The sequence below is a fragment of the Oncorhynchus kisutch genome, linkage group LG7 (genome assembly GCF_002021735.2).
Source record: "Oncorhynchus kisutch isolate 150728-3 linkage group LG7, Okis_V2, whole genome shotgun sequence".
Taxonomy (NCBI): Eukaryota; Metazoa; Chordata; class Actinopteri; order Salmoniformes; family Salmonidae; genus Oncorhynchus; species Oncorhynchus kisutch.
The window spans coordinates 936246-962402 of record NC_034180.2 but is presented as its reverse complement, the minus strand read 5'-3'; the positions used below and the strand labels follow the sequence as shown (position 1 = coordinate 962402).

The 26157-nt window shown below is 47.1% G+C and overlaps 1 protein-coding gene across 1 annotated transcript; it reads left to right on the top strand.

Moving 5' to 3' along the window:
• The first annotated feature begins 1391 nt into the window (after positions 1–1391).
• LOC116374655 (G protein-regulated inducer of neurite outgrowth 3) lies at positions 1392–18225 on the top strand. Its single transcript, XM_031828316.1, has 2 exons — positions 1392–1912; positions 14752–18225. The coding sequence occupies exon 2, from the start codon at positions 14848–14850 to the stop codon at positions 17593–17595; it is 2748 nt and encodes a 915-aa protein (XP_031684176.1). The 5' UTR covers positions 1392–1912; positions 14752–14847; the 3' UTR covers positions 17596–18225.
• Positions 18226–26157: the final 7932 nt, after the last annotated feature.

Below are 26157 nucleotides of genomic sequence, written 5' to 3'. Positions count from 1 at the left end.
GGTAATAGTGTAATAATCAGGTTCTCTTCTTTATAAGTGTGTTATTCTATTTGTGTATTTGTGTATTTGTGTATTTGTGTGTGTTTGTTAGGAACAGGGTAATAGTGTAATAATCAGGTTCTCTTCTTTATAAGTGTGTTATTCTATTTGTGTATTTGTGTATTTGTGTATTTGTGTGTGTTTGTTAGGAACAGGGTAATAGTGTAATAATCAGGTTCTCTTCTTTATAAGTGTGTTATTCTATTTGTGTATTTGTGTATTTGTGTATTTGTGTGTGTTTGTTAGGAACAGGGTAATAGTGTAATAATCAGGTTCTCTTCTTTATAAGTGTGTTATTCTATTTGTGTATTTGTGTATTTGTGTATTTGTGTATTTGTGTATTTGTGTGTGTTTGTTAGGAACAGGGTAATAGTGTAATAATCAGGTTCTCTTCTTTATAAGTGTGTTATTCTATTTGTGTATTTGTGTATTTGTGTATTTGTGTATTTGTGTGTGTTTGTTAGGAACAGGGTAATAGTGTAATAATCAGGTTCTCTTCTTTATAAGTGTGTTATTCTATTAGTTGTTTGTGTGTGTTTGTTAGCAACAGGGTAATAGTGTAATAATCAGGTTCTCTTCTTTATAAGTGTGTTATTCTATTAGTTGTGTGTGTGTTTGTTAGGAACAGGGTAATAGTGTAATAATCAGGTTCTCTTCTTTATAAGTGTGTTATTCTATTTGTTGTGTGTGTGTTTGTTAGGAACAGGGTAATAGTGTAATTCGATTCTCTTTTTTTATTTGTATTTATATATTACAATTTGTTTCTATTTGTCTTTGTTACTTCTTTTTGATATTTACGAGTCTTTTTTTTGTATATATATTTATTTTTATATAGTTTTAAATGTTTTGATTATTTATTTGTGTTCCAAATGTCTGAATAAAAATTACAGTTAGCGCAGAATGGTGCTTTTTTGTTGTTGTGGGGGGGTTCGCCCAGGGAGCCATACAAGCTAGAACCGCCACTGAGTACAGGGCATAATTATGGTGCTTTTCCCCTTCAGTGCAAGTGCATGCATAGTCACATCCATATCCTGTGATGGAAATGGATAGTGTATAGCCACGGCCTCAACACAACACTACAGACAGTGTTGCAGTGACACTGTCTGTGGCCTATAGATTGTTGTTCCCATTCAGCAAGCAATGCGATATGGGTGATACCACAGCAGGAAACAACTAGCCTATCATATGTAATTACATGCTGCTTTCTCTATGTTTGATGTCTGATGTCCCTGCAATTCTGTGTCCTCCTGTCTTTCATACCATCCTGTGTCCTCCTGTCTTTCATACCATCCTGTGTCCTCCTGTCTTTCATACCATCCTGTGTCCTCCTGTCTTTCATACCATCCTGTGTCCTCCTCTCTTTCATAAAAAAAAATTCCACATTCTTTTTTTCCTTTTCTCTTTTACAGTCATTGAGCATCCCGAAAACAATGCAGTGTGGACTTCCCCTGGGACAGTACGATCTCGCAGAAAGAGAGAGGTGACACCACGATTTGTTAGGTCCAATGACAATGTAGCCGGTATTGCTCGGTGAAGAGTAAAGCAAGTTTGATATGATAACTGTTTGTATAGGAGGAGGACCCAACCGAACAAGCATGAGTCATAGCGCACAGCCACATCTTCGCTAGACCCTCAGAAGAAAATCGATATTACATGCTTGGCCCAATTATCATTTAGCCTACCTCCTCTGATCAGACCTGTATTCCGAACCGCTCCGATCGAAGGCGCGGCTTTATGTCAAGGAGACCTGCTTGAAATTATTTCATTGATATTCAGCCGGGTGCTTCAGCCGCACGGTGGAAACAAACCGTGACTAAATAGCGCAGTAATCAACCCCCGAATATGATATGATACGGGGACTACACCGCACCAGGTAAGCTGTCTCCTCTTTGTCTGAATAAAGTGTGGTTAAGATAATAAGTGTACGGATAATGAATTCCTCCGCAAGGTCAAATATGACTGTAAAGCCGCAGGGGGGATCCTGAAATTCCTATGTGTTGATGTGTTGGTTATTAGGAGTGGGGTTCGGATGTGCATCGTCAATTGACATGGTTGTGATGTTGCTTCTCTCACCTAACTGTATCTTTTCATCGCATTCATCCGCACACCCCTTTGTTTTGTCATGGCTACGTTATTGTTGTAGTCTCTATATCAATTCACTTGTAGGCTACATCATAAGATAATTGTCTGGGGTTGAAACGGTAGTTGCGGTGGTGATATTTTTTTCGAGAGAGGAGACCCTAATATGACGAATTCATTGACACGTTCACAGCTACAGACGGATTGGGTAGCCTTAGGCCTACTAAATGTGTAGTAGAAGTGAAACGTGAAATAGATGATGTGATGCTTCTAAAGGAATTCATGTCATAATGGTAAAGTTGATGTATGTCTAGGCTACATTATCTCCATCGCTAAGTCCATGCATTCTAGTCAGCGGTCACTGACTGTATAACATTTTATTTTAAATATATGGTATCTCCAGGGAAACACACAGACCTACGAATTACTATTTCAGAATGAGATCTGATATGACCATTCAATTGTCAGGGTCTATTCCCCCAACTCACCTATTGTATCACGTGATTCGTTGTGATATGTATGTAATATGTCAGTCAATTCAAAAGGGGGGAAACCTCAGGAGTCCTAGATATATTTGATCCTACGATAAGCTTTTTGAAAATGGTTTTCAAAATATTTAACATATTTATTTTGCAAATGTAGAATGTGCAATTATTTTGTGATTAAGGTCAAATCAAATCAAATCAAATCAAATGTATTTATATAGCCCTTCGTACATCAGCTGATATCTCAAAGTGCTGTACAGAAACCCAGCCTAAAACCCCAAACAGCAAGCAATGCAGGTGTAGAAGCACGGTGGCTAGGAAAAACTCCCTAGAAAGGCCAATACCTAGGAAGAAACCTAGAGAGGAACCAGGCTATGTGGGGTGGCCAGTCCTCTTCTGGCTGTGCCGGGTGGAGATTATAACAGAACATGGCCAAGATGTTCAAATGTTCATAAATGACCAGCATGGTCGAATAATAATAAGGCAGAACAGTTGAAACTGGAGCAGCAGCACAGTCAGGTGGAAGTTGAAACTGGAGCAGCAGCATGGCCAGGTGGACTGGGGACAGCAAGGAGTCATCATGTCAGGTAGTCCTGGGGCATGGTCCTAGGGCTCAGGTCCTCCGAGAGAGAGAAAGAAAGAGAGAAGGAGAGAATTAGAGAACGCACACTTAGATTCACACAGGACACCGAATAGGACAGGAGAAGTACTCCAGATATAACAAACTGACCCCAGCCCCCGACACATAAACTACTGCAGCATAAATACTGGAGGCTGAGACAGGAGGGGTCAGGAGACACTGTGGCCCCATCTGAGGACACCCCCGGACAGGGCCAAACAGGAAGGATATAACCCCACCCACTTTGCCAAAGCACAGCCCCCACACCACTAGAGGGATATCTTCAACCACCAACTTACCATCCTGAGACCAATGCAGTTTTTATTTAACTTATCAAATCATTTCTGGGTAACAATTTAAGTACCTTACTGTGATTGTTTTCAATTCTAATTGTAAATATATATACATATATATTGCTTCTTAGCAAAGATACATTTCTAAAGCAATAATTTTGTTAGGACTATCTGGGAGTGGTCTGAGTTGGGAGGGGAACATTTAAATCTAGCTATTATTGGCAGAGAGGTTTGGAAATCTCTTTCTTATTGGTCTATTAACTAATTTACCCATGGTGATGTCGCCAGGCAGGCAGAAATTTCAGGCGGTCTTTTCAAACAGCTCTTACATTGAAAGGGCATTATCATAATTTTCGCAATTTCACAGTATTATTCCAACCTCATAGTGTGGAAATATACATAAAACACAGGGACGTCACTTTTCTTTACTGCATTGGTGTAATAAAATACTGCTGACAGGTGTATAAAATTGAACATACAGCCATGCAATCTCCATACACAAACATTGGCAGTAGAATGGCCTTACTCAAGAGCTCAGTGATTTTCAACAAGGCACCGTCACAGGATGCCACCTTTCCAACACATTTCTGCCCTGCTAGAGCTGCCCAACTGAAAGTGCAGTTATTATGAAGTGGAAACGTCTAGGAGCAACAATGGCTCAGCCGCGAAGTGATTGGCCACACAAGCTCACAGAACGGGACCACTGAGTGCTGAAGTGCGAAGTGCATAAAAAATGTCTGTCCTCGTTTGCAACACTCACTACAGAATTCCAAACTGCCTCTGGAAGCAACGTCAGCACAAGAATTGTTAGTCAGGAGCTTCATGAAATGGGTTTCCTTGGCCGAGATGCCGCACACAAGCCTAAGATCACCATGCGCATTGGCTGGAGTGGTGTAAAGCTCACCGCTATTGGACTCTGGAGCAGTGGAAACGCTGGAGTGATGAATCACGGGTCACCATCTCGGTTTGGCAGATGCCAGGAGAACGCTACCTGCCCTAATGCATAGCGCCAACTGTAAAGTTTGGTGGAGGAGGAATAATGGTCTGGGGCTGTTTTTCATGGTTTGTGCTAGGCTCCTTAGTTCCAGTGAACGGAAATCTTAATGCTACAGCATACAATAGCATTCCAGACGATTCTGTGCTTCCAATTTTGTGTCAACAGTTTAGGGAAGGCCCTTTCCTGTTTCAGCACGACAAAACGAGGCCAATACAGAAATGGTTTGTCGAGATCAGTGTGGAAGAACTTGACTGGCCTGCACAGAGCCCTGACCTCAACCCCATCGAACACCTTTGGGATGAATTGGAGCCAGGCCTAATCGCCAAACATCAGTTCTCGACCTCACTAATGCTCTAGTGGCTAAATGAAAGCAAGACCCCGCAGTAATGTTCCAACATCTAGTGGAAATCCTTCCTGGAAGAGTGGAGGCTGTTATAGCAGCAAAGGGGGGGACCAATTCCATATTAATACCTATGATTTTGGAATGAGATGTTTGACGAGCAGGTGTCCTCATATAGTGTACCTCGCTGGATCTTATTTACCACCTTGTTGATTCATCTGCTTGGTTTATTCCACTGAATTCCCATCGAAGTAAGAAACAAGACAAATCTAATTACAACGTCGTAATTATGTGCTGCCGTGTGTCAAATGAACAGCTTGGGGGCCTCTCGCTCATCTTCGATATTAGCATGGGGTGATGGAACTCCTGATGGGAGACCCCATAGCTACTCTACATGAGGCAGAGGACACACTGACCCCTTCCTGTAGGATACAGTCACCTCCTGCTTCAAGTAACCAAGGCCCTTATTCATAAAGAGTCAGCGTGAGAGTAAACTGATCTAGGATCAGTTTAGTCTTTTAGATCATAATGAATAAGGTTACATGGACAGAGGGGACCTGATCCTAGATCAGCACTCCTATTCTGAGGGGCGTTATGAATCATTACGGGCCCTGAATAAAGGAGTGACTAGTCTATCCCTCTGCCTCTCCCCTCAAAATGTACTCTGACAGAGTAACTTAAACCCACAGTTCTATTATATGGAATATTGATCCTAAACTGATCCTAGCATTCTTACTCTCCCACTTACTCTTTATGAATTCATTGTTTTGTGCAGAAAATAAAATGTCACAGATTCTGGCTATTTGGATATGCCCAAAAAGAAGACTAACCTTTCCTTGGCTGAGAACAAACTTAATGATGAGGATGATTAATAGTGAGGCCCAGAAACAACACCCTAGGACACGAAATTCCAGAACAACAGGTGCTTGAAGTCAGCATCTAATTTTGATTGAGATAAACTACATAGGAAACACATAATTTTATAGGATGTGAATGTCCTCGGATAACAGTACAAGGAGTCACACACAGTGTGTCTGTGTGAGTGCTGAGTTGTTCTGATTCCCTATCTTCATTTCACCCCTGTACACCTGGTTCAATTATTGCGGGAGAGTTGATTGCTGAAAGCGCGGTCGGCCATTGAAGAACAATTTCATAGGGAACCATCATTTCACTTCACACCTCCAAGGGGTTGGATGTGATCTTGTCCGACAGCCAGAGCCTCTTGTCAAGGCAGCCAGAGCCTCATGTCAAGGCAGCCAGAGCCTCATGTCAAGGCAGCCAGAGCCTCATGTCAAGGCAGCCAGAGCCTCATGTCAAATCCAATCCAATCAAATCAAATCAAATTGATTTATATAGCCCTTCGTACATCAGCTGATATCTCAAAGTGCTGTACAGAAACCCAGCCTAAAACCCCAAACAGCAAGCAATGCAGGTGTAGAAGCACGGTGGCTAGGAAAAACTCCCTAGAAAGGTCAAAACCTAGGAAGAAACCTAGAGAGGAACCAGGCTATGTGGGGTGGCCAGTCCTCTTCTGGCTGTGCCGGGTGGAGATTATAACAGAACCTGGCCAAGATGTTCAAATGTTCATAAATGACCAGCATGGTCGAATAATAAGAAGGCAGAACAGTTGAAACTGGAGCAGCAGCACGGCCAGGTGGACTGGGGACAGCAAGGAGTCATCATGTCAGGTAATCCTGGGGCATGGTCCTAGGGCTCAGGTCCTCCGAGAGAGAGAAAGAAAAGAGAGAAGGAGAGAATTAGAGAACGCACACTTAGATTCGCACAGGACACCGAATAGGACAGGAGAAGTACTCCAGATATAACAAACTGACCCTAGCCCCCCGCAGCATAAATACTGGAAGCTGAGACAGGAGGGGTCAGGAGACACTGTGGACCCATCCGAGGACACCCCCGGACAGGGCCAAGGCAGCCAGAGCTCATGTCAAGGCAGCCAGAGCCTCATGTCAAGGCAGCCAGAGCCTCATGTCAAGGCAGCCAGAGCCTCATGTCAAGGCAGCCAGAGCCTCATGTCAAGGCAGCCAGAGCCTCTTGTCAAGGCAGCCAGAGCCTCATGTCAAGGCAGCCAGAGCCTCATGTCAAGGCAGCCAGAGCCTCATGTCAAGGCAGCCAGAGCCTCTTGTCAAGGCAGCCAGAGCCTCATGTCAGGGCAGCCAGAGCCACTTGTCAAGGCAGCCAGAGCCTCTTGTCAAGGCAGCCAGAGCTTCTTGTCAAGGCAGCCAGAGCCACTTGTCAAGGCAGCCAGAGCCTCATGTCAAGGCAGCCAGAGCCTCATGTCAATGCAGCCAGAGCCTCATGTCAAGGCAGCCAGAGCCTCTTGTCAAGGCAGTCAGAGCCTCTTGTCAAGGCAGCCAGAGCCACTTGTTAAGGCAGCCAGAGCCTCATGTCAAGGCAGCCAGAGCCTCATGTCAAGGCAGCCAAAACCTCATGTCAAGACAGCCAGAGCCTCATGTCAGGGCAGCCAGAGCCTCATGTCAGGGCAGCCAGAGCCTCTTGTCAAGGCAGCCAGAGCCTCTTGTCAAGGCAGCCAGAGCCTCTTGTCAAGGCAGCCAGAGCCTCTTGTCAAGGCAGCCAGAGCCTCATGTCAAGGCAGCCAGAGCCTCATGTCAAGGCAGCCAGAGCCTCTTGTCAAGGCAGCCAGAGCCTCTTGTCAAGGCAGCCAGAGCCTCTTGTCAAGGCAGCCAGAGCCTCTTGTCAAGGCAGCCAGAGCCTCTTGTCAAGGCAGCCAGAGCCTCATGTCAAGGCAGCCAGAGCCTCTTGTCAAGGCAGCCAGAGCCTCTTGTCAAGGCAGCCAGAGCCTCATGTCAGGGCAGCCAGAGACACTTGTCAAGGCAGCCAGAGCCACTTGTCAAGGCAGCCAGAGCCTCTTGTCAAAGAAGCCAGAGCCACTTGTCAAGGCAGCCAGAGCCACTTGTCAAGACAGCCAGAGCCAATTGTCAAGGCAGCCAGGGCCTCTTGTCAAGGCAGCCAGAGCCACTTGTCAAGGCAGCCAGAGCCACTTGTCAAGGCAGCCAGAGCCTCATGTCAAGGCAGCCAGAGCCACTTGTCAAGGCAGCCAGAGCCTCTTGTCAAGGCAGCCAGAGCTTCTTGTCAAGGCAGCCAGAGCCACTTGTCAAGGCAGCCAGAGCCTCATGTCAAGGCAGCCAGAGCCTCATGTCAAGGCAGCCAGAGCCTCTTGTCAAGGCAGCCAGAGCCTCTTGTCAAGGCAGCCAGAGCCTCTTGTCAAGGCAGCCAGAGCCTCTTGTCAAGGCAGCCAGAGCCTCATGTCAAGGCAGCCAGAGCCTCATGTCAAGGCAGCCAGAGCCTCATGTCAAGGCAGCCAGAGCCTCATGTCAAGGCAGCCAGAGCCTCTTGTCAAGGCAGCCAGAGCCTCATGTCAAGGCAGCCAGAGCCTCTTGTCAAGGCAGCCAGAGCCTCTTGTCAAGGCAGCCAGAGTCTCTTGTCAAGGCAGCCAGAGCCTCATGTCAAGGCAGCCAGAGCCTCATGTCAAGGCAGCCAGAGCCTCATGTCAAGGCAGCCAGAGCCTCATGTCAAGGCAGCCAGGGCCTCATGTCAAGGCAGCCAGAGCCTCATGTCAAGGCAGCCAGAGCCTCTTGTCAAGGCAGCCAGAGCCTCTTGTCAAGGCAGCCAGAGCCTCATGTCAAGGCAGCCAGAGCCTCTTGTCAAGGCAGCCAGAGCCTCTTGTCAAGGCAGCCAGAGCCTCTTGTCAAGGCAGCCAGAGCCTCTTGTCAAGGCAGCCAGAGCCTCTTGTCAAGGCAGCCAGAGCCTCTTGTCAAGGCAGCCAGAGCCACTTGTCAAGGCAGCCAGAGCCACTTGTCAAGGCAGCCAGAGCCTCATGTCAAGGCAGCCAGAGCCACTTGTCAAGGCAGCCAGAGCCTCATGTCAAGGCAGCCAGAGCTTCTTGTCAAGGCAGCCAGAGCCACTTGTCAAGGCAGCCAGAGCCTCATGCCAAGGCAGCCAGAGCCTCATGTCAATGCAGCCAGAGCCTCATGTCAAGGCAGCCAGAGCCTCTTGTCAAGTCAGTCAGAGCCTCTTGTCAAGGCAGCCAGAGCCACTTGTCAAGGCAGCCAGAGCCTCATGTCAAGGCAGCCAGAGCCTCTTGTCAAGGCAGCCAGAGTCTCTTGTCAAGGCAGCCAGAGTCTCTTGTCAAGGCAGCCAGAGCCTCATGTCAAGGCAGCCAGAGCCTCATGTCAAGGCAGCCAGAGCCTCTTGTCAAGGCAGCCAGAGCTTCTTGTCAAGGCAGCCAGAGCCTCTTGTCAAGGCAGCCAGAGCCTCTTGTCAAGGCAGCCAGAGCCTCTTGTCAAGGCAGCCAGAGCCTCTTGTCAAGGCATCCAGAGCCTCTTGTCAAGGCAGCCAGAGCCTCTTGTCAAGGCAGCCAGAGCCTCTTGTCAAGGCAGCCAGAGCCTCTTGTCAAGGCAGCCAGAGCCTCTTGTCAAGGCAGCCAGAGCCTCTTGTCAAGGCATCCAGAGCCTCTTGTCAAGGCAGCCAGAGCCTCTTGTCAAGGCAGCCAGAGCCTCTTGTCAAGGCAGCCAGAGCCTCATGTCAAGGCAGCCAGAGCCTCATGTCAAGGCAGCCAGAGCCTCTTGTCAAGGCAGCCAGAGCCTCTTGTCAAGGCAGCCAGAGTCTCTTGTCAAGGCAGCCAGAGCCTCATGTCAAGGCAGCCAGAGCCTCATGTCAAGGCAGCCAGAGCCTCATGTCAAGGCAGCCAGAGCCTCATGTCAAGGCAGCCAGGGCCTCATGTCAAGGCAGCCAGAGCCTCATGTCAAGGCAGCCAGAGCCTCTTGTCAAGGCAGCCAGAGCCTCTTGTCAAGGCAGCCAGAGCCTCATGTCAAGGCAGCCAGAGCCTCTTGTCAAGGCAGCCAGAGCCTCTTGTCAAGGCAGCCAGAGCCTCTTGTCAAGGCAGCCAGAGCCTCTTGTCAAGGCAGCCAGAGCCTCTTGTCAAGGCAGCCAGAGCCTCTTGTCAAGGCAGCCAGAGCCTCTTGTCAAGGCAGCCAGAGCCACTTGTCAAGGCAGCCAGAGCCACTTGTCAAGGCAGCCAGAGCCTCATGTCAAGGCAGCCAGAGCCTCTTGTCAAGGCAGCCAGAGCCTCATGTCAAGGCAGCCAGAGCTTCTTGTCAAGGCAGCCAGAGCCACTTGTCAAGGCAGCCAGAGCCTCATGCCAAGGCAGCCAGAGCCTCATGTCAATGCAGCCAGAGCCTCATGTCAAGGCAGCCAGAGCCTCTTGTCAAGTCAGTCAGAGCCTCTTGTCAAGGCAGCCAGAGCCACTTGTCAAGGCAGCCAGAGCCTCATGTCAAGGCAGCCAGAGCCTCATGTCAAGGCAGCCAAAACCTCATGTCAAGACAGCCAGAGCCTCATGTCAGGGCAGCCAGAGCTTCTTGTCAAGGCAGCCAGAGCCTCTTGTCAAGGCAGCCAGAGCCTCATGTCAAGGCAGCCAGAGCCTCTTGTCAAGGCAGCCAGAGCCTCTTGTCAAGGCAGCCAGAGCCTCATGTCAAGGCAGCCAGAGCCACTTGTCAAGGCAGCCAGAGCCTCTTGTCAAGGCAGCCAGAGCCTCTTGTCAAGGCAGCCAGAGCCTCTTGTCAAGGCAGCCAGAGCCACTTGTCAAGGCAGCCAGAGCCTCATGCCAAGGCAGCCAGAGCCTCATGTCAATGCAGCCAGAGCCTCATGTCAAGGCAGCCAGAGCCTCTTGTCAAGTCAGTCAGAGCCTCTTGTCAAGGCAGCCAGAGCCACTTGTCAAGGCAGCCAGAGCCTCATGTCAAGGCAGCCAGAGCCTCATGTCAAGGCAGCCAAAACCTCATGTCAAGACAGCCAGAGCCTCATGTCAGGGCAGCCAGAGCTTCTTGTCAAGGCAGCCAGAGCCTCTTGTCAAGGCAGCCAGAGCCTCATGTCAAGGCAGCCAGAGCCTCTTGTCAAGGCAGCCAGAGCCTCTTGTCAAGGCAGCCAGAGCCTCATGTCAAGGCAGCCAGAGCCACTTGTCAAGGCAGCCAGAGCCTCTTGTCAAGGCAGCCAGAGCCTCATGTCAAGGCAGCCAGAGCCTCATGTCAAGGCAGCCAGGGCCTCATGTCAAGGCAGCCAGAGCCTCATGTCAAGGCAGCCAGAGCCTCTTGTCAAGGCAGCCAGAGCCTCTTGTCAAGGCAGCCAGAGCCTCATGTCAAGGCAGCCAGAGCCTCTTGTCAAGGCAGCCAGAGCCTCTTGTCAAGGCAGCCAGAGCCTCTTGTCAAGGCAGCCAGAGCCTCTTGTCAAGGCAGCCAGAGCCTCTTGTCAAGGCAGCCAGAGCCTCTTGTCAAGGCAGCCAGAGCCACTTGTCAAGGCAGCCAGAGCCACTTGTCAAGGCAGCCAGAGCCTCATGTCAAGGCAGCCAGAGCCTCTTGTCAAGGCAGCCAGAGCCTCATGTCAAGGCAGCCAGAGCTTCTTGTCAAGGCAGCCAGAGCCACTTGTCAAGGCAGCCAGAGCCTCATGCCAAGGCAGCCAGAGCCTCATGTCAATGCAGCCAGAGCCTCATGTCAAGGCAGCCAGAGCCTCTTGTCAAGTCAGTCAGAGCCTCTTGTCAAGGCAGCCAGAGCCACTTGTCAAGGCAGCCAGAGCCTCATGTCAAGGCAGCCAGAGCCTCATGTCAAGGCAGCCAAAACCTCATGTCAAGACAGCCAGAGCCTCATGTCAGGGCAGCCAGAGCTTCTTGTCAAGGCAGCCAGAGCCTCTTGTCAAGGCAGCCAGAGCCTCATGTCAAGGCAGCCAGAGCCTCTTGTCAAGGCAGCCAGAGCCTCTTGTCAAGGCAGCCAGAGCCTCATGTCAAGGCAGCCAGAGCCACTTGTCAAGGCAGCCAGAGCCTCTTGTCAAGGCAGCCAGAGCCTCATGTCAAGGCAGCCAGAGCCTCATGTCAAGGCAGCCAGAGCCTCTTGTCAAGGCAGCCAGAGCCTCATGTCAAGGCAGCCAGAGCCTCATGTCAAGGCAGCCAGAGCCTCTTGTCAAGGCAGCCAGAGCCTCTTGTCAAGGCAGCCAGAGCCTCTTGTCAAGGCAGCCAGAGCCTCTTGTCAAGGCAGCCAAGCCTCATGTCAAGGCAGCCAGAGCCTCATGTCAAGGCAGCCAGAGCCTCATGTCAAGGCAGCCAGAGCCTCATGTCAAGGCAGCCAGAGCCTCTTGTCAAGGCAGCCAGAGCCTCTTGTCAAGGCAACCAGAGCCTCTTGTCAAGGCAGCCAGAGCCTCTTGTCAAGGCAGCCAGAGTCTCTTGTCAAGGCAGCCAGAGCCTCATGTCAAGGCAGCCAGAGCCTCATGTCAAGGCAGCCAGAGCCTCTTGTCAAGGCAGCCAGAGCTTCTTGTCAAGGCAGCCAGAGCCTCTTGTCAAGGCAGCCAGAGCCTCTTGTCAAGGCAGCCAGAGCCTCTTGTCAAGGCAGCCAGAGCCTCTTGTCAAGGCATCCAGAGCCTCTTGTCAAGGCAGCCAGAGCCTCTTGTCAAGGCAGCCAGAGCCTCTTGTCAAGGCAGCCAGAGCCTCATGTCAAGGCAGCCAGAGCCTCATGTCAAGGCAGCCAGAGCCTCTTGTCAAGGCAGCCAGAGCCTCTTGTCAAGGCAGCCAGAGCCTCTTGTCAAGGTAGCCAGAGCCTCTTGTCAAGGCAGCCAGAGACTGTTGTCAAGGTAGCCAGAGAGTGGTGCCGTAGTAATAGGTCACTTTCGTATAGTGTGAATATACTGTGGACGTTTGCCAACTGTGTGGCATGGAAAATCCAATCTGACAAATCACAACTCAAGCACTCAGGACTATACAAGACATCCTATTTTCCTTTTGTACTAAAAATACCATGGCAAAGCCATTTAGTTCGTACCTTTCAGAAATCGTATTTCTTTTTGAGTGGGCCCCTGCTCACTCACTCTTTCTATTTCTCTCTGTCTGGAGTCTGCAGCTGCAGGCTTAGACACTGCTTGAGATTTATTTTCGGATGGGTGTGTGCGTTTGGCCTACATATAAGCCAATACACTCTGATTCCAAATGGAATATTTAGTAGCCTGGCTAGGACATTCAGTAACTAGAAGTGTCTGATTTAGAAGGATAAGGATAACCCGTCGAGACATTTACTTTGTTATTAATGACAACAGGCCTGCTTTTTAATTGCCATAAACTGTTGAATGATGACGAGGAACATAAGATCACAGAGTCGAAAATGAACAGACTCTATGCTGAATGAAGCCTGTTGGAAAAATCCAATGGGCTAATTGAAGTGCATTTGAAATCTCCCCAAAATGGTTCAATGTCTTATCTATGTCGACAATACACAATAAACAGGTCTGTTGCTGTAGCTTCAGGGGAGATGTTGCAACAGATGAGACCAACAAAACACACAGAGGTCTGCGTTTTAGGCCAGCAGATGGCTAATTTCAGACCTTTTTAAAAGGACTTATGTCATAGGATCATAATTTGATCACTCTTTTGTTGCTGAGAAAATTGATCAACTCCTACAAAACTGTTCATGTATTATAGTCCACATAATAATTCACATTTCCTGTTGCTGCAGGATTATATTCCTACTGTAGGAAACTGCCTCAAATGATGATCCTACATCTGTAGGCTGCAGTGTCTGATAGCTCTTAATTTAACCCTTATTTTACCAGGTCAGTTCTCATTTACAGCAACAACCTGGGGAATAGTTACAGGGGAGGGGGGATGAATGAGACCATTGTACACGTGATGATTAGGTGGCCATGAAGGTATGAGGGCCAGATTGGGAATTTAGCCAGGACACCAGGGTTAAAACCCCTACTCTTACGATAAGTGCCATGGGATCTTTAGTGACCACAGAGTCAGGACACCCATTTAACGTACCATCCAAAAGACGGCACCCTACACAGGGCAATGTCCCCAATCACTGCCCTGGGGCATTGGGATATATATATTTTTCTAATGATAAAGTCATACATGGAACTAAGGCTACACTATTGCTTTCACTTGTTGCGATTGCAAAGTCAATGCCTCTGTCCCCACTTAAGGATAATTCAATAGATTTCCTCCTGGGTTAAGAGGAATTATTTAATTCACTCAAGCTTGTTGAAGTGTGTGGTAAGTGTTTGTGATTGCTGTAGTCTTTCAAATTCCATCAGTTTTTGAGCAAAAATCATTTGTGGCATAGTTAATCTTAGTTTTGGCATTGCTTTATCTTCTCTGCTCCAAAGGGACTCGGAGTGCTCATGGTCCATCATTTCAAATCAGTTTGCAGTCATCAGAGACACATTAAAATGAAATGTACTTACTGGAATGAGAAGAGGAAAGGCCAACCATCTCTGAGCAGCAAAACAGTTTAGGTCAGTTTTGAAGCATCATTGTCTTGGGCTTATTCTTAGTAATTTGGAGTTATTGCTATTATCTGTTGCTTTGTTTACAGATTCAGTTAATTCATTCAGTTCTGATGCGGTAGTTGGCACACAGTCTTTATTGTGACGAATATTGGAGTCAGAAATAAGCGAAGGTGTCAACTCCCATTGTTTTAATATATTGCCTCATTGGTCACTTCTCCATCAGATGTCTGGTCTCGAGGATGAAAGTCTAGTTTGAAAAATATCCATAAATGTTTTTTGGAGTGCACTACACTGTGGTACAACTGTTCCTCATCACTCATCCTGTTAGTTTTCTAATTTCAAGTTAAAATGTCTTTCTGTTTAAATTTTATTTTTAATAAAGTCTCACGTCTTTTTTGGTGTTTCGATATCACCTTTGAGGTCAGGATTTAAAATGCAAGAGTGAGAAAGACATGACCAAGATCATCATTCTCTATTATATTAAAGGATATTATACTATATAAGGCGTATTATATAGTATCGTTATCTACATGGAAGGATCTAATGTGTTGTTCATACTTCTTCTCTGAATCTAAAACTATTCTATTTTTCCTACTTTATAGGGAATTACACAAATAGACAGGGACAGGATTGTGGACACCTGGTTCGACTTTGGATCCCTACAGTAGAAGTGGCTCAGAGGACTGTCTCAATACAGGATGGGAACCAACCCAAAAAGGACAGTGACAGTCCAAATGGTCCCTCAGCTGGCTGGAGTGGAAGCTCTGGGAAACCAGGAGTCTAACGCCAACTGGGCTAAAGAACCTAACCTGAACCTCACCCAGGGTTGCACTGCCCCCACCACTACCACTACCCCTGTCCTTACAGAACACACACAGGTTAACCTGTGTCTGACAACCCCCAACACAACCTCCAGGATCCAATCAACTGGCCATGGACAACCGGTTGGCGGCGGGGTGGGGTCCAACACCAACACAACTTTCTCGACCAATGGCGACGGAGGGAAATCGCCATCGGAGCATGTGATTGGAATAGAGCAGCAGATGGTATTGACATGCCGAGGAGGTGTGAGTGTAACCGAGGCGACGGCAGAGGGCCGTAGGGACGGCAACGCCAATTTGACAGCGTTAACCCCCACAGCCGCGGCCGAGGAGAAGGAGAAGCATATCTGTAAGGCAAGCCTGTCGTCCGCCATTACATCATCAAAGGTTGACGTGCATACAAATTACTGCAGAGAGAAAGAGCCTGGTGGAGCAGGGGCGGGGGAGGGGTGTGCAGCCAAGCCATCGCCAGAGCCCACAGCAGTACAGAGTGCTACAGTCAGAGTTTCTGCAGTAGCTAAAGAGGAGTCACTACTAGAAGGGGACAACAAAAACGCAACCACACCAAATCAACATCCCCCTCAGACCTGTGATCCAAAGCATACCTCGGCCTCTGAAGTGCTGACGTCTCTGACGACTCCCAAACAAGGTAAGGCAGAGGGAGCTGCAGTGACTACAAACAAGGTTGCTCCGCCTCCTTACAAATCAAAAGAGGCTGATAATAGTACTACAACACAGAGTCTCTCACCTTTACCTAGCCCCGCCACCGCCACCAACCCTACTCCATCAGAACATCCTCTACAGGCCTCTAAAGAAAATACGCCCAAGACAAACTCTCAGAACCCTCCTTCCCAAATGGAATATAATAAAACGGCAGCTACATCGCAGCCGGAACAGACCAAGGAGACTACAGTAGCTCCTGTCAATGCTGCCATCACCATCACACCTCCATCATCAGACAGCAAGGAAAACGTAGGGCTTAGGAATAAGGCCTCAAGTCCGGCACCTCCCGAGAAGAAGGATTTAAAACCTACTCCAGTAGCAAAGACAGAGATCTGCTTAGATAAACACCTGCAGGCGGCATCGTCAGAGTCTTCATCACAGAAGGATTCTCCCTCGTCACCCAACGAGGCCCAACAGAACCAACAGCCGGAGGCCCAACAGAGCCAGAACCAACTGCCTGAGGCCCAACAGGGCCAGAACCAGCAGCCTGCCCACCATGCAGCACAGGTGACAGACGAAGCCGTCCAGACTGCCTCGGTCTCGGAGGAGATGCAACAGAAAGCCCACTGCAAATTATACCGGGAGGCCTCCACCATGACCCGCACCCCCATTGCCACCCCCACCGCCACCCCCACCCATAGCAAGCAGGGCCAAGACGTGGAGGTCCAAGCAGTGGCTGACGTGTGCAGCCGGGCGGTCTCCACCAGCCCCAGCCTGTTTCCTCTGCCCCCGCCCTACAGGTCCACTGACAGAGGTGCTGCCCTGAGGGAGGAAGCAGCAGCTGAGAGCCTGTCTGTGGTCTACCAGGTACCCCTCCACCAGATTCACATGGGCAGCAGTCCATCCTGCCCCCCGCCACCTAACTACACCGCAGGTCTCAGGTCCGGGTCAGAGCGATTGACCCTGGAGGCGGGGTTATGCTCCAGTCAGAGTGCCGGGGTGGTGCTCCATGCAGAGGAGGCGGTGGCGGCCCTCCATGCAGAGGTCGCCAGGCTGGGGGCCAAGCCTAAAGATCTGGCAGTCGGGGGGGCAGCAGCGCTATGCAACATACAGCAGAGAGGAGCACTCCCGCCTCTGCAGCCCGTCTACCAGATCAACATCGAGTCGTGCGGCGGCCAAAACGAGCCGGTAGCTAAAGCGAATCATCACCAGCATCGAGGCGAGAAGGCAGTGGCAGACTCCCAATCCAAACCCAATGCAGCAGAGAAACCAAAGGTGTCTAATGAAGCGCAGACCGTGCCAACACAGCCTGCCAAGCCTCCCTCTGCTAAAGCTCCATCCCCCTTGTCGCCAACTCCCGCAAGCAAGACCAAATCCTCCGACAATAAGGCTGCTCCTCCTCCTTCGCAGTCAACTCCTTCCGTTACCAAGCCCAGCCAGGCCTCAACGACAACCTCCAAAAAAACAGAGGACACTAAACCCAAGACGGCAGTGAAAGCAGCGAAGCAGAGCATTGTTAAGGGGGTTGGGGGCGTTAAGGCTTTGTTGGGCAAGAAGAAGCAGGAGCAGCTGGAGCCGGAGAGGAAGGAAAAGGAGGATGAAGACGAGGAGGGGAAACAGAAAGGAGAGAAGAGCGTGCACGATGTGCTGTGGGACGAGCAGGGGATGACCTGGGAGGTGTACGGAGCATCCGTTGACCCCGAGTCTCTTGGCTTTGCCATCCAGAGCCACCTGCAGTGTAAGATCAAAGAACAAGAGAAGAAGGTCGTGACCCAGTCATCACTCAGGAAGTCCATCTCAGTGCCGCCGGTGGTGCCTGACTCGCCCGCCACCGTTGCCGTGGACGATGCCAACAGCAGGAAAAACAAGAGGAGGCAGCAGAACGTTTTCAGGTCCATGCTGAAAAATGTCAGACGGCCCAAGTGCTGCGCACACCCTCCCCCTACCGCCGTGCTGGAGTGAGAAGGAGAAGCAGCGGGCTGTATGCAGCCCACACCATCAGCTGAGTCCCCTATAAAGCAGGCTGGTTCACCCCTTGTTATGGTTCCTCCGATGCCAAGCCATGTGTGGATATTGGGATCTCTCCCTAACCCTACTGGTCAGATGTTGTGGTATACAATGTTACCTTAGATAGGGTTGATGATTATCAACAGAAGAGGGCAAAACAAAAAGCTAAAATAGGTTCTTGTTATGGACAACTTATTTTTTAGATGAGAGATTCTAACAGTATTTAATGAAAAATGGCAATAATAATATCTTAGTGAAACGCATGTGTGTTAGTACTTATGGCAGTCATAACTCATTTTACCACTATGAAGTCCTGATGTATACAGTACATGCCTCTGATCTTTGGGCGTACATACATATTACTGTCAGTATCATACCTTTTACAGATGTGCAACTAAATATCACTACTTCTCAGTGCAGTGGGTGCATTGTGGTATAGATACAGTCCGATTACGTTCCGGGTGTATTGGACAACCTCCATTTATAACATCAATATATTATTATTGGTTTTTTTAGATTTGATTTTGAATGGGTAACTACTTATTTTGTCTTGATAAAGAAGAAGAATAAAACCTCTGCTGTGCTAATTTCCGTATGTCTTATATACAATATAACACTGGGCTTGTGTGCATTTAGGTGCTTTATATTTAGTCTCTGTTCTCTCCGTTTTGGATTTTAAAAAACTCAAGGTCGAAAACTGATCTACAGCCGAGCAGTTTTTGTCTGGATTCATTGACAGGTGTTTCAAGAGAGCGTTAGCAGCATGTATCCCCACAGTGTGAGTTCCTCAGTTACAATGTGTTATCAGATATTGCTTGAGGATGGGTAAAGGGTCTGTTTGAAGCAATATAGCAGCTGATAGCTGATCTATGGGGACCGGAAACGATTGAGAGTGTGAGTAATGTCTAGTAGTAGAGACATTGCTAATCCGAGGAGCTCTGAGGTCTCTATTTTTAAATTCCTCTTCCAATTGGTCTGTGAACCATCCTCATGAAACACCCAGCTTGTCATGTCCTTTATGGAATCATAATACTCTTATTTTTTTTAACTATTGGTTAGACTCTGTTCGTATATAATATGAAATGTCAGCTTTTTGATTTGCTCTGATTCAAAACATAAATATACTGATGTTGTATATGCTTAGTTGTACACACTGTATCATCAAGTATACTGTTCTGTTTCAATAAGTGCATCTGAAAACTGCTGTAGAAGGCTGTTTGAAACCACAGGGGACGTTGTTCAGGATGTATCAGCAGGCAGTAGTAGAGAAGTGGAGATGTGTACTCCTTGTGGATTAGTTGTCGATGGGCTTTATACAGCCCTTTCCCAAAAGAATGTCCTTGAGACAGTGGTGAAATTGACCCAAAGTGTGTGTATACAGTACTCGACACTATTCAAGCCCTTTTCCTCTCGCTATAATCTCTCATTAAAATGAGAATAAATGTAAATTAAAATACTTATCAAAGCTAGGACAAAATAACCACTTTTGAAATGAGATGGTTGAATATTTGCGGAGAAGGAGAAATATAGTCTCTTCAAAGACTTAAAAACAGTTTATTTTCCAAATCATTTAAATGTAGAATCGTTCACTTGCTGGGTTAGTTTAATTCTGGGTTTTACATCTTTGATTGGATCAGGCACAGTGAAAGTAAAAATGACTAAATCTGTGAATTACTGTGGGCTTCTATTAGAGAACACAAATTAGTAGTAAGATTTTTTTCTCCAAAATGCACATTTTTATGTGTAAATCCATTAGTATCCAATCAAATCAAATGTATTTATAAAGCCCTTCTTACATCAGCTGATATCTCAAAGTGCTGTACAGAAACCCAGCCTAAAACCCCAAACAGCAAGCAATGCAGGTGTAGAAGCACGGTGGCTAGGAAAAACTCCCTAGAAAGGCCAGAACCTAGGAAGAAACCTAGAGAGGAACCAGGCTATGAGGGGTGGCCAGTCCTCTTCTGGCTGTACCTGGTGGAGATTATAACAGAATATGGCCGAGATGTTCAAATGTTCATAGATAACCAGCAGGGTCAAATAATAATAATCACAGTGGTTGTCGAGGGTGCAACAGGTCAGCACCTCAGGAGTATATGTCAGTTGACTTTTCATAGCCGATCATTAAGAGTATCTCTACCACTCCTGCTGTCTCTAGAGAGTTGAAAACAGCAGGTCTGGGACAGGTAGCACATCCGGTGAACAGGTCAGGGTTCCATATCCGCAGGCAGAACAGTTGAAACTGGAGCAGCAGCACGGCCAGGTGGACTGGGGACAGCAAGGAGTCATCAGGCCAGGTAGTCCTGAGGCATGGTCCTAGGGCTCAGGTCCTCCAAGAGTACATAAGTACATAAGTACATAGTACATGAGACAGATGTTCAAAATGTGAGTCACCATTTGTTTTTTATACTCCAAAGCCAGTCATTGTAAGAGGTAGGTAGGTCTACATTCCAAAGCCAGTCATTGTAAGAGGTAGGTAGGTCTACATTCCAAATCCAATCATTGTAAGAGGTAGGTAGGTCTACATTCCAAATCCAATCATTGTAAGAGGTAGGTAGGTCTACATTCCAAATCCAGTCATTGTAAGAGGTAGGTAGGTCTACATTCCAAATCCAGTCATTGTAAGAGGTAGGTAGGTCTACATTCCAAATCCAGTAATTGGAAGAGGTAGGTAGGTCTACATTCCAAAGCCAGTCATTGTAAGAGGTAGGTAGGGCTACATTCCAAAGCCAGTCATTGTAAGAGGTAGGTAGGTCTACATTCCAAAGCCAGTCATTGTAAGAGGTAGGTAGGTCTACATTCCAAAGCCAGTCATTGTAAGAGGTAGGTAGGTCTACATTCCAAAGCCAGTCATTGTGAGAGGTAGGTAGGTCTACATTCCAAAGCCAGTCATTGTAAGAGGTAGGTAGGTCTACATTCCAAAGCCAGTCATTGTGAGAGGTAGGTAGGTCTACATTCCAAAGCCAGTCATTGTGAGAGGTAGGTAGGTCTACATTCCAAATCCAGTCATTGTAAGAGGTAGGTAGGTCTACATTCCAAAGCCAGTCATTGTGAGAGGTAGGTAGGTCTACATTCCAAAGCCAGTCATTGTGAGAGGTAGGTAGGTCTACATTCCAAATCCAGTGATGTGAAATGTATGGGTTAAGCAGAGCAAATTAAACTATGAGTCTGCTTACATAAAGTTAATTAAAACTTTCAATTTATCTAGTCTCTTTTAGAATCACCTGAAACATACTTGAAAATATCCGCTTAAAAATATTACATAAACCTTGTTTCCTCCACATTATTTTTAAGAGTAATGAAGTTATTAAATTATAAAACATTGAAAACGTAGTCTCAACTTATAGGCTTACCATCACATCCTACTGTGGAATGGGGAATATTCACAGCCAATCTACTTTGTTTTGGAATTACAACTAACTGTCTGTTTGAATACACCCTCTGTCTCAGTGTGATACACTGATTTCACATGACTGTGCTGTCACTTCCTGTGTGTCTGGGTGTATGTGTGTGTCACCACTCATCACTGCACTCGTCACAGTGGGCTGTTAGGTTAGGTGTCCTGGGCTATTCTGTTCCCTGTCAAAAGAACACACACACACACACAAAAGTCCATCCCCCTGGTATTCAAGGTGTTAAGACGAGAATCACACACCCCACACACTCACAACCAGACAGTCATCTCAGTTGCTGATTAAAGGGGCTGCCACAGTGAAGTGCATCACCAACCTATTTTGTTGTGCTGCTACCTTTGGGAGATGTATTGGATTTGTACTGACACCTTTTCTACATGTGTAGAGCTACAAGCATCCCCTGATCCTCTCCCTCCCATCTTCCTTCAATGTTCCCCAATCTCTCTCTCTCTGTCTCTTCGCGCTCTCTCTCTCCGTCTCTCTGTCCATAGATCACGACCAGCAGCAGTCGGCTCACCAGCCTTAATGCTGACTCCCTCACCCCGGCCTTAATTAGCTGGTGTTTCAATATTTAATGTCCCCTTCGCCCCCCGTGTCCCTGCGACTGGTTCCCATTTGAAAGTGGCCATAGGCGGTGGATGTTAAACACAAGAGGAGATTCATTGAGATGAAAAGACTGTAAGATAGAGAGATGAGAGAGACTGAGACAGAGAGAAACAGACATGGGAGGTAGGGGATCTCAAAAAAGTGAGAAAAAATACCTCTCACTCTGCCATAGTAACTTGCAGCCTGTATTATTCAATATTAAAATCACACTCTGCACTGTATGTCCTGTCTAATATCACTACCCAGAATCCAATCTGGTCATGACCGCAGTCTTTTGGTTCCAGGTAGAACTCCCCCTCAGACGGTTGGGGGTGGGGCTGTTTTGAATGCACCTGTTTGAAATAGAAAGGTTGTTTTGTAATGTTGTACAATGAGTGCTGCTGTTCTCCTCTCTGGCAGGATAAGAAATCTAGGGAGTGGAATTGAAACAGAGTTTTATTTTAGAGTTATAAATCATAGGGTTTGGAAAATGAAATCCCTGCCTTAAAAATAGATATAGGCTATTTGACTTGCAGATGATCATTGATTTAGATGAAAATAAATTGTGCGGGGCCCAGAAACTTAATTAAACTGAGAGCCCGTGTTCATCAACAGTTGGCCAGTCTATCATCATCTAACATTAATGTGTCAGTGCGCTTTAAGAAATCAAATTATGCTCTAGCGTTGGAAAAGATTAGTGGAGTCTACATTCTATCTTGGTGAGGGAATTTCTCTGCATGTCACTGTTGTGTCGTCTCATACGATTCTGTTATATTCTCACGGGGCATTTTCCCCCTCTCTATGGAAATTACAGTCACCACTACATAACCGTTCTTTGAGCTTCACTGAATATCAGGTTTCGGCGTGGTGCTTCGACTGCATGTTAGTTAGAGTCTATATCAAGACTGCCTCTAGCCCTCCAGATAAAATGTCCACCTCAGAAACATAGTTAAACTGTGTTAAACCTCCTGCTATGACCCAGTTAGCTACACACACACACACACACACACACACACACACACACACACACACAGAGAGACTCATCTCAGCTACACAGAAAATCCGTAGAGGACTCGTGTAGCCTAGACGCAGCTTGAGCACAAGCCATTACAATTACCAATACAAATCACAAATAATTCCCTGTCTGATCTTTAGACGCACATCAGACACACTCAGACTCCATCTTATCATGGGGATCAGTATCTGTGTTAATTGCTGTTTACTGATTGTATTTAGAGATTGGTAAGTATGTGATTATGAGTAAGGGTGTGGTGATCTTAGCGATGCTTAGCTCTTCTCCATAGATGAACCACTGGGGTTGATTCTGGAGCACTGGGTGATGTAATGAATCATGTCAAGCTTTATGTTCTCCCTCTATGATGATGTCAAATAAAAGCACTATATCTCTCACTCTCTTTCTCTCCCTCTTTCTCTCTCTCTTTATTTTTCTCCCCCTCTTTTTATCTCTCTCTCACTTTCTCTCTATCATAAAACCGCCATATCAGTCAGCAACAGCAGGGCGGCTAAAGCCCCTGCCTCCCCTCTGAAGCGTCTCTTTATCCCTGACCTCTGAACAGCTCTTATAGTGCCTTCCCAGTACTGCTTCAGTCCTTTTGTTTCTCTCCCTGACCCCAGAACAGCTCTTATAGCGCCTCCCCAGTACTGCTCCAGGTGTTTTGTTTACTCACTGTTGTCTTGAATCACCGGCAGCACTACAGTAAGGAACTTCCTCCGATGTCGTCTGCTGCTCAGGCCCCTGTGGACTATATGGCCTACATTACTTCGCATTGTTGGGAAGCGTTGTGGGAAAAGGTGTTTGGAAGGATTGAGGCGTGCGTGTGCGCTTCTGTGTGTGTGTGTGTGTGTGTGTGTGTGTGTGCACGCGTTTATGCGTGTGTCTGTGTTCCCCTATGTGCTCTTGTTCATAGGGGAACACATACTTGTTTCTATCTTCCTCTCCCTCCTCCACTCCAGCATACTCCATCACTGTGTAACACTACACACTGCAGACCTGAGCATTTTATAGTGGCTTGTTATTAACCACCCCGCCGTTCCACACACAAACACACGTACGTAACCTTTCACATGCTGAAAGTCAAGCACAGGTGCACATATATTTTCACACAGACACACACACACACACACACACACACACACACACACACACACACACACACACACACACACACACACACACACACACACACACACACACACACTAAGGTCACCTTGGCTGTCTTCACTAGAGACTGCTTTATAATGGCTGACAGATGTTTCTATAAATCATTGGTCCCCCAGTGGACAGAGGTTCCACACACACACACACACACACACACACACACACACACACACACACACACTGCAGCAACACTCTATCTCTCTCCCTTTTTCTCCCTCTCCCTCCCCCTCCCAGAGACACTCATGGTTGAGAAAGTATCCCCCACATTGACACACCACATCTAATAAAGCGATTTGAGCGACTGGGAAAACTGCTATATAAATCCAATCCATTCTTGATGCACTAAAATGTTTTGTAGCTGATGTATTGAAGACCTGCAGCAGCAGCAGGGTTTATATACTGACCTGTAGTTGTAGGACTTTTACTAGTATTGTTGTGAACGGATGTCATTGATGTGAGTGGTGTGCAGTTAGTTGTAAGCAAGTTTGGAGGGTAGAGTTGCAATGAGAGTTGTTAATGTCACTTCACAGACATCTTAGTTTGGAAGCATCCTTCATGGCAGGTGTCCAGTTGTATTTATTTTATTTGTGAACAAATTCTTATTTACAATGACGGCCTACCCCAACCAAACCCTAACCCGGACGACGTTGGGCCAATTGTGCACCGCCCTATGGGACTCCCAATCACAGCCTTTTGTGATACAGCCTGGAATCGAACCAGGGTCTGTAGTGATGCCTCTAGCACTGAGGTGCAGTTCCTTAGACCGCTGCGCCACTCGGGAGCCCCAAGTGAAGGGGCTTTCTCCCCCTTGAGTTGAAATGTAAAGCAACTGAGAAAATATCTCAACCACCTACTAGAATTGACCCACAACCAACAAAAAAATGCAAGACATTATATAAAATCATTATCGACTGTATAATATCTTAAATCATTTAATTTAGTTCTGTTAAATAATGATATGATCCTAAATGTGTTGCCAAGGAGAGATAAAAAGCTTCCGTTTCAGCCCAGACGTCAATTCAACGTCTTCCACGTAGGTTCAACGTAATTTCATTGAAATGACACGTTTGATTCAACCAGTGTGTGCCCAGTGGGAGTACAGTATATCACCACTTGTTTCTGTCTTTCCCAAAGGGAAGAATTGGAGGGAATGTATAGGCCTAGGTGCTTATCTCCTAGAGATAGATTAGGTATTTAAAGTGACTGGTTACCATAGTGAATGTGTCTCTGTCTAATCAGACTGTGGCTGAATCCAAGAGGCCTTTATATGATGAGGTAATTCCAACCATTCAATCTCCATGGAGATTAACCACTTCCTCTATGAAACTCATTAACCCTGACTCCAAAGTTATTGTGAAGAAACCTCTGGTATCGCTTCCACATTGTATGCAAATCTCTCCTAAAGTTATTTTTAATCTCCAATCCGCAATTAGGAGCGTGTGAATGAAGACGTAGGTCGTTATTGAGCGGCCTAATTTGTAATGACGAATGGCGAGCGTGAATATTGCAGTTGCCAAACTGTCCCTTATCATTATCGCCCCCTCAGATGATATCAAGATTCCTCAACTCTCCTGCAGTCGACTCTGATTAAAAGTCCAATTAAAAACCTGTCGGTCAGAGGAGGAGGGGGAGCGTTCTGTCTCGCCGGACGTTGCCCGTGGCTGAGGGGTAGTTCTCACACAATCACGTGTTGAGAAATAGTGATTCAGCCTTCATCCTTCTTCATACTTCATCATCCTTCAGCCTTCATCATCCTTCTTGGTAATTCAATTCAAACAAGATGGCCTCGCTTTGACACAGTAAAAAACTGCAACTCACACCTGTACAGCAGTGGAGGCTGCTGAGGGGAGGACGGCTCATAATAATGGCTGGAACGGAGCGAATGGAAATGCATCAAACCCATGGAAACCATGGTTTGATGTTGTTGATACCTTTCCACCTATTCCGCTCCAGGCATTACCGCGTGCCTGTCCTCAACAATTAAGTTGCCATAGTACTGTAACACAGGTTGAGTCCCAAGTTACAGTCATAGTAGGGCCCTGGTCAAAAGTAGTGTATCATATAAGGGACAGGGTGCCATTTCAAACCCAGTGCTGTTGTATGTGAGTGTGCTACTTCCCATATCCTAGGCCCAGGGTTTCTATGGTAACACGAACCACCGCACCACAGGTTCACAACATCTAACCCTCTAAAGTAGACCTTGGGGAGCCAGATAGATAACCGCTACAGTGTAACTCACACTTCACCTAGATAATAAAACATTATCTGATAATACATTGTACTGTTCTGTGCTGTATAAATATTTAACAATATGGCTTGTGTGGTGAAATGAATCTCTCCACA